The 9,523-nt window shown below is 41.4% G+C and overlaps 1 protein-coding gene across 1 annotated transcript in view; it reads right to left on the reverse strand.

The window, feature by feature from the left end:
- grik2 (glutamate receptor, ionotropic, kainate 2) overlaps positions 1 to 9,187 on the reverse strand; it is a 291,149-nt gene extending 281,962 nt beyond the window's left edge. Inside the window, exon 1 of the mRNA XM_076105397.1 lies at positions 9,070 to 9,187. Coding sequence (XP_075961512.1) covers positions 9,070 to 9,187 — 118 coding nt within the window. The remainder of the gene's footprint in view (positions 1 to 9,069) is intronic.
- Positions 9,188 to 9,523: the final 336 nt, after the last annotated feature.

Here is a 9,523-nt window from a genome sequence, read left to right on the forward strand (position 1 = left end):
ATTTATTTCATTAAATGGACTCGGAATACAATAATGGCTTTTGCAAAATATCTGTTGTGTCCTAGTCTCACACTGATACCTCAAGCACCAAATACCTGCTCGCATTCAAAACAGACAAAGTGAAGGGAATTAATTTTTGGTATCTTCCTATAAGAAAAATATCCTTCTCAACACGGTTCCATCAAATGGGATTAGTTTCCTCTGTTTGAGGTCAAATGTAGTTCAACCAGCGCGCTTCTAATTGAAAAGATTCTTGATATCTTGAGCTTTGTTTCTCCAGGTAACCTTGAATTCTCACACTTCTTCTAAGTCAACTTGCTAATTCAAGTAGGGGAGATGTAGAGCTGGTAAACAAGATGATCATATTGAGCACAAGGATCTGAGTCTGACTGCTGCATGGAGTGTATACTGACAATACTGACCAAGCACTGCAGTTGTTGGAATGTGATTGCGGATTGTGAGATGATGAACAAAGACAATGAAGGGCCCTTTTGGTGACAGCTTACTTTACTCTACGGTAGTCATGCTGGTGTTGGATTTTTCTATCCACAACCTCAGCCTCCATCTGCACTGCGTTTGTGTCAAAGGAAGAGTGCAGCATTTGAGTAAGCCAGAGATATAGTTAGTTTAGCTTAGCTTAGCATACAGACTGGAAACAGGAGGAAACAGCATGTGTCACAGTGTCAGTCAAATGGCCCACTACAATTAGACACATACAACATACAACATTATCATTAGTATGTGCAAAATTAGATCTGCCAGAAATCCAGCCAGTTAGTTGATCTGTTATGCAATTAATGAGATGTCGCAGGCACCCCTCAATCAAAACGTCAAACAACTGCAGCTCTGCAGGACATTCTGCCCGGTTCTTATATTAGTCATGGGCATCATACTGTATGTTAGAGATCCATTAGGGTGATAGGGCTATTTCTTGATATTTATCTGTCATGCAACTGCATATCATACAAACAAGATTCAGACTTGCACATATTGTTACTTTGGACAGAGCCAGGCTAGCTGTGTCCCCCTGCTTCCAGTCTGTATGCTAAGCTAGGCTAACTATGTCCTGACTCCAGCTCTTGTCGCCCTTTCTTGTCTTTTAACAATGTTGGCCCAAATGTCGCGATGAATCTCAGTTTATTGCATCTTCTGCCTTGTGCATTGTGTGTGTTGTCGGTGCAACGTCTCTGCTGGGTTTTTAGACCCCGGAGCGTTTTTGTCACGGCCCCTGCTGAATCTAACATGCTGCTTGGATTCATATTATAATCATGCTCAACCACAGAGCCTTTTCTGCCAAATACTGTATATGAATTATCCATCTCCTTTGATCTAAGCCTTTCTGACTGGACTGCAATTCATAATCCACGACCTGCTCCATTTTTAAACCTAGACCTTATTTTCTTGGGTGGGTAGTTTGTTTTGTTTTTGTTTTGTTTTTTATTCCATCATGAGTATTGAGTATGTTCAAGATGTTATATCTTACTTCACTAGCAAGTGTAATGTAGCTTCAGTTGGCAGAAAAACACTGCAGTTCAATACACATCCACAGGGGAAACACAGAACAGTTCTACGCAGCACATTACACACACACACTGCATCTCGTCTCCATTTAGCCACAAGGAGGACATGTTGCAGCGTTTCACAAACGTAGGTAGTGTGACAACACACGCAACAAACCTAATGGGCAATCCAGCAAGTGTGGTGGTCCAAGTATTAAACATTCATTTAATGAGTTAATTTCATTTTTCTCAGCTTTTGTAAACTCTATAGACAAATAATTGCAGTCTCTACCATTGCTTAGATGCTACTGGATTGTCCCTACTGATGTACCAACATAACTTAGTAGAGTCAAACAGTAAGGTAGTGGTAGAGTTGTCAGGTTTACATATTGTCTGTAACAATTTGCCTTTTTCTCTGTTTGCTGTTTTACACATGGTCAACTGGCTGCAGGACTGGCAGTGGCATCTGTCAGAGAAATGAACAGTGTCAAATGTATAGCTACAGTTGGTAACTTCAATAAAAAATAACGCTTTGTCATATTTGCTCAAACTGTCACTATATTCTGACAGCGGTACATGAGACCGATAATTCCTTGGCCTGTTTTTAGTGCTCCTAAAGGCATTTGCAAGATTCCAATCAAAGTGTCAAAGAAAGTTTGCTCCAGCTGGTGGGCGGTGCTTGGTTTTGGCTTGACTGTTTTCAACATGGAGGGCTCATTTTAAAGCAAAACAGCACACATAGGCAATGCAGTAACAGAATGTTGTTGTTCACCGCTGCTTAGTTTTAGAGTTTGAATGACATGGAAAAAGAGAAAGTGCACATAAACACAAGAAGGCTTTGTTGGATGTCATACGGTAGACATACAACACATACACATGTGCTCATGAGAATAATAGATGAATCATACACTCAGTCCAGGGGATGATCCACTCCACACGTCACACATTCTATTCTGTACCAGAGGTTTGGTCTTGAACTGCATTTTGTTTTGGCTCTGAACAAAAGATCAACAGGCTTTTTGTTGTGTCTGTAGTGAACCGACGGCTCAAAGTGAAAAAAGGCCATTCTTCTTTACTGCTCATACAAGCAGTACCACGACTCCATGATCAGTATTAGACATCTGGGCTACTTTTTCTATTACAATATCCATTATATATCTGGTCCTATACTTCTGCATAAAGACTGATATGTAAGCCTTGTGTCTGGGTTGGTGCAGGTCTCTGAGTGAAAGGTGCAGCGTGTTGTTTCTCAAACCCCTCTCACCCCCCCCCCCCCCCCCCTTCGTCTGTGTTGAAGAGGATAAACATGTTGGAAGGGATTTTTCCATCACTGTCTCTCCTTCCACCATCTGTCACTGCCAGACTCTCTGATAGCTTTAGCTTTACTTCTGCACTGACTAAATACTGCTCTCACTGTTTTGGGCCGTAATGCAAATTTCTCTTCAAATCCAACCAGTGGACAATTATAGACTTAATCTTATAGTTATAAATTTATAATGATTGGTTTGTTATGTCTACTTGACTCTGAAGAACAAACATATACAGTTGTGTGAAAAAGTGGTTGCCCCCTTCCTGATTTCTTATTTTTTTGCATGTTTTTTACACTTAAATGTTTCAGATCATCAAACAAATTTAATGAAAAAAAATTAGACAAAGATAACACAAGTAAACACAAAATGCAGTTTTTAAATGAAGGTTTTTATTATTAAGGGGGAAAAAAAATCCAAACCTACATGGCCCTGTGTGAAAAAGTGATTGCCCCCCCCTGTTAAAACATAAATTAACTGTGGTTTATCACATCTTTGGAAAGCTGAGTTCAATTTCTCTAGCCACACCCAGGCCTGATTACTGCCACACCTGTTCTCAATCAAGAAATCACTTAAATAGGACCTGCCTGACAAAGTGAGGTAGACCAAAAGATCCTCAAAAGCTAGACATCATGCTGCGATCCAAAGAAATTCAGGAACAAATGAGAAACAAAATAATTGAGATCTATCAGTCTGGAAAAGGTTACAAAGCCATTTCTAAAGCTTTGGGACTCCAGCGAACCACAGTGAGAGCCATTATCCACAAATGGCGAAAACATGGAACAGTGGTGAACCTTCCCAGGAGTGGCCGGCCGACCAAAATTACCCCAAGAGCGCAGCGACGACTCATCCAAGAGGTCACAAAAGACCCCAGAACAACATCCAAAGAACTGCAGGCCTCACTTGCCTCAATTAAGGTCAGTGTTCATGACTCCACCATAAGAAAGAGACTGGGCAAGAATGGCCTGCATGGCAGAGTTCCAAGACGAAAACCACTGCTGAGGAAAAAGAACATAAAGGCTCGTCTCAGTTTTGCCAGAAAACATCTTGATGATCCCCAAGACTTTTGGGAAAATACTCTGTGGACTGACGAGACAAAAGTTGAACTTTTTGGAAGGTGTATGTCCCATTACATCTGGCGTAAAAGTAACACGGCATTTCAGAAAAGGAACATCATACCAACAGTAAAATATGGTGGTGGTAGTGTGATGGTCTGGGGCTGTTTTGCTGCTTCAGGACCTGGAAGACTTGCTGTGGTAAATGGAACCATGAATTCTGCTGTCTACCAAAAAATCCTGAAGGAGAATGTCCGGCCATCTGTTCGTGACCTCAAGCTGAAGCGCACTTGGGTTCTGCAGCAGGACAATGATCCAAAACACACCAGCAAGTCCACCTCTGAATGGCTTAAGAAAAACAAAATGAAGACTTTGGAGTGGCCTAGTCAAAGTCCCGACCTGAATCCGATTGAGATGCTGTGGCATGACCTTAAAAAGGCGGTTCATGCTCGAAAACCCTCCAATGTGGCTGAATTACAACAATTCTGCAAAGATGAGTGGTCCAAAATTCCTCTACAGCGCTGTAAAAGACTCATTGCCAGTTATCGCAAACGCTTGATTGCAGTTGTTGCTGCTAAGGGTGGCCCAACCAGTTATTAGGTTTAGGGGGCAATCACTTTTTCACACAGGGCCATGTAGGTTTGGATTTTTTTTCCCCCTTAATAATAAAAACCTTCATTTAAAAACTGCATTTTGTGTTTACTTGTGTTATCTTTGTCTAATATTTAAATTTGTTTGATGATCTGAAACATTTAAGTGTGACAAACATGCAATAAAAATAAGAAATCAGGAAGGGGGCAAACACTTTTTCACACAACTGTAGTTGTATATTTGTTGTATGCTTTGATGAGGGCCTTTTTGGTACAGTTCAAGTGTCAGAACAGACTGTTCTCACTTTCTACAGTTTGGGCCACAACACCACTTGGTTAGGTTTGAAAAACTTTGTCTTTGGGCTTCAAAAATTGGATGCACTACATGTCCATACCAGACCTCTAAACCCTTAACTTCTGCTTCACTCCATAAAGGTCACCCTCTTTCCTTGCCACTGTCACAATAGACCTAATTCCAAGGTTACTGGACGGAGAGGTGGCAGATCAGCCATGTGGCTTGTTTAGGAAAGTACTGACAGACAATTTTGTCATTCACTTGTGAGGACTTGTTGGAAACAGAATATATGTCTGAGAATATTAGTATGGATTTTATTTTGTACATGATGCTTTTCTCTATTCTGCTTACACACACAAAGAGTTTGTGGTTTCTGGCTTCCTCTGCAGCACTCAGCCTCAAGCCATTGGTGTGTACTGTAGACTTAAATCTTTAAATACAAGTTTATCCTTTCTTTTTTTTTCAATGGCTAGTCATTTCAGAAAGGTCACTGTCGTGTTTAGCAAACATCACTCAAATAAGTAGCATTAGTGTATTTGTTGGGGACTATTTCCAGTTGTGGATTAAAAAACGTTTCGTGCTTTTGTCACTATATATAGTATTATATTATGTAACATCTCTGAGCTGTCTCTTCAGAAAACTCCTACGCCTACAGCTACATTGATCAACTGGAGAGGAAATAGGCAAAATTAGCTTGTTCATTGAGGGATGCTTTGATTATCACCTTCCATTTCATACCTCATGCTCCCCATTGTGCATTGATTCGCTTTCCAAGCAGCTCACGTTTCTCTGCAAATCTCCTTATTTACAAGTCATCAGTGAGGCGGGGCCGGAGCCTGGGGGATAATGTCAACTTTTCTGTTCACTTATTGACAGGCTGCCTTCTCAGTTCTTTTTGAAAGAGGGTTTTTCTAGCCTCGACCTGCAACATTTAGCTTGTCTGCTCCACTACGCGGTGACCTTCCTACTAATGCCGATCCCGTCAGCCGCACCTCTCCCGAGACACAGACATAGAGAGAGAGTATAAATCGATTGATTGATTAATTGCTTTTATAGATACACAAATACTGCTTGAAAATGCGTCTTTTGGATGTGAGGAAAATCCAGGATGTCCATGACTGATGAAAAATGTTCTATTTAATCCATGACTTTCCATACTATGTTAATTGGACCACTTCCTTGACCAAAACTGTTTTGCTCATCTTACTTTTCTAAAGAAGGGACTGTGGGCCTTCCATTTCCAGCTCATGCCATGTATGTGTGAAATACAATCTGCTGTGTTCCTGTGAAGTGATCCTGAATATTGCTTCTCCTCCACACAAGCAATCCAATTTCCTGACCTCAACTGTCTGCAATGCAACACCTCAAAAACTCGACCACTTCAGCAGACCCAGCAGGCCAGAGTCATAGTCACAGAGCTGGCAGGTCGCTTGTTGCTGTGGTTCAGTCTATCGCTGCTTACAGCTGATCTGTATCAAGCTTTATCTTCAACGGGCCGAGGGAGAATGCAGTTATGTGCTTTCTATCATCAGAGGTTGTCAGCATGTGAGACTCTGTCTGCAGAACAATCACACCATGGGAGCTCTTACCCTGCTTCATTGTCCTTGTTCTCTGCACAGCTATTTAGAAATATGATCTTGCTCCAAAGGTCCTTTAAGAAGTCACAATGGGAATCTGCAAAAAGCTTTTTTTTATCACAGGACCTGGTCAGATTGATTAAAAACAACAACTGTGGCATTCTTACTCAGAGCTTTTTCTTTCTTGTGCTTGAATTTCAAAATGGAAATCCGATTTAAATATCCATCACTCATGCACCATAATTCTTCAAAGGGCTGAGTGAGTTGAACCATTTGCAAGCTCCTATTTTGAATAATAGCTATATATATATATATATATATATATATATATATATATATAGCAATTGGATGGTCAAAACATATCTGGAAATGTAATGTTGGGATTATTGCATTAATTGCACAATCTTTTCATGTCATTTCTCAGAGTCCAAGCTGCTCCACAAGCGAATCCCCTTTGTGAAATCACAATTCAATTGGTGGAGTTAAAGTAGCACAGTTTTGACAGTGGACAAGTTAAGGTATAGGACATGGCTAATATTGTGAGGCCCTTGCTCCTGTTTAGAGATACACTTTAAATTGCTTGATAGCACTCAATAACACCCCTACATTTCCTAAAACAGAAGTATTCATTTTAACAGTGCACATTAGCATACTAAGCTTGTTGACCTTCCACACTCATGAATGCCATGGTTACAGCAGCCATTAAAAGGACACTAATAATGGACAGTGACTCGTCACGAGGAGCACTATTCAGCCCGTGTCTTCACTTTGTCAACACTCAGAAAAGAACCCTGATGATGTAACCGGGGACAGATAATCAGATGATGAAACCAGGGTTTAAGATTTTTAATTTTCAACAGAAACCTTACTTAAAAACTGGGCGTGAGAAGTTTGATAGACATTGGCTTTTACCACAGCAGGCGGTTCTGGTAAAAGACACTGTTGAGTTGCATCACGGGAAGCGTAGGATCCAGTGTTTTAGGAGCTTGATCCATAGAAGCGACCAAAAGTCTAGATATCTCAGTCTCTGCTGCTTCGATTTTTAACAAGTGTTGTTTAATCTGTCCCTCAAAGGTTTCCCCACCTTCTAATATTCATATTTAGTTGTACTCTGATCAGTGTTCTCTCTTTGCAGCTTAGCTTTAGCCCAATCAATACAGTCATCTCCCTAGCCACTGATTGGCTCCTGGTGAATGTTTTCACAGCTCAAACTGAAATCTGTCACATTCCGTGATGAAACCTTGAAAACACACACATTAAAGGCCCACAGATGCCGGCTGAACAGATTTCTCAACAGACAAGTGGTGGTAGCTGATAAAAATGCCTTGGCAAAGGACGAGAGGAGGAATAAATGCAATCACAAGACATGTTGTCCGACAGACAGATTCAGGTTGTAACCGCTCAGCTTCAGCCTCCTGACTCTTCGGCTGTCAAATACAGGCCTATTTAACTGACCGTGATGAAATGATGGGAAGGGATGGGGTACAGGGTGCTTCTACACATGGACTGAACCACGGGAACCAGTCACGGGTGTAACGGGACTACCCTGCAGGCCAGAGGTTCACAGGGTTTCACCTATTCATCCATCTTCTCTTTGATTCAGATCCTACAGCTCCATCAGAGGAAAAATCAATCTGCACCTCATCAATTTGCATTCATGAATTAAAGAAATGTACACTGCTGATTTGATTGCTGAGGATGTTCCTTCTATATGCTGTCGTACCAGTGCAGTTTCTCCCAATCCAAACACAAAACAACATTGGATTATTCAACAAACATTTTGTACGACATTGTAAATGCGTCTGTGTGTTGTTCATAGAAGTAGCAATCTGCCTACTTCTGTATCTACTTCTGTATTAACCTCTTACCAACCGCTGGCCCCAGCATTACAAAGCTTGCCTTATTCCAACCCACTGACCTTATGTTGTGTATAAAATGATACACAAGACATCCTGAATATTTCCATTTGATAAAATGATGTCGCTATAAAAAGATGCAGACCTGTGGCGGAATATTTCCTGTGTGAGCGTCATATAGCTGCAAACAAACCTTCTGTATTCACATAGAGTGATGAGGAAAATAAAGGGGCAAATTATGGCTCAATAGGTAATTCAAAAATGTTCCTTGCAGCACATTCATCATGGTTCTGAAATGTGGATGAGGCTTGTTGGCATTGAATAAAAAAAATATACAGTTTAGTCTTTTTTCAAATTATAATATTGAAGCTACTGTAATAAATGTAGCTGTTTTTCTCACACACATGCACACTACCTGATTTATTACTTTACTAATTAAATATACTGTAAAATGTGAATTATTGAATGAATATACAATAAGTGCATGACTCATAAAGAGCTGACACTATGCACACACACACACACACACACACACACACACACAGGGGTGTAGTGTGAGGGGCGTTGATATCTGCAAACGTTAAACCTTTTAAATGTGAAACTTTCCAAACAGCAACAAGTTACAGATCATTCCCATATGAATGTATCTTGTTGGCAGCTTTGTACTATAGTAGTGCAGGTCTGTGCCAACTCTCTGATACACTGGACTCTTGTGCTATTGTTCCTAAACGCAACACTGCAAATAACACTCAGAACAGCAACTTTCCCACAAGTGAGGAACGGGAGGGAAAGCGAGTCACAGGTCGGAGGGTGGGGGCAGAAACAGGCACAGAAACACACCAATTTAAACTTTTAGGGCTGCATGAGAGAAAAAAGAAGAAGTAGCTCACCAAATCTCAAGACGTGTGGCATCCCTTGAGAATATCCCACACAGTGTAATAGCAGCAGTAGAAGCCTGACGGTACACCTGACGCTGGCGTTAGGTATCAGCAGGGAGGTAATTTTCATGGTGCTTGTGTGGTGCTCAGGATTTTTATTCCCTGAATCGGTATATTCCACAGAATAGTTTTCTCTTTAACGTGAAGCAGGGCGGCGGGCTGGGCAACGGTTTCCCCACATCCATTTAGCAAAAAAAGCACTGCGTGTCCAGCTCACTGCGCCAAGAAGAAACAGCCCTCCGACTCAGCTGAGGAAGATGATGGTGGAGGTGGTGGTGGTGGAGGTGGCTGGGCATCCATGTTAGGCAGGGCTGAGCTTGAGGAAATCCATCTACTGAAAGACACAGGCAGAGATTGGAGGAGGGGGTGAGAGTGTGTGGTTGTGGTGGTGGTGGTGGTGGGGGGG

The sequence above is a fragment of the Anarhichas minor genome, unplaced genomic scaffold (assembly GCF_050575085.1).
Source record: "Anarhichas minor isolate MPS153535 unplaced genomic scaffold, ASM5057508v1 ptg000032l, whole genome shotgun sequence".
Taxonomy (NCBI): Eukaryota; Metazoa; Chordata; class Actinopteri; order Perciformes; family Anarhichadidae; genus Anarhichas; species Anarhichas minor.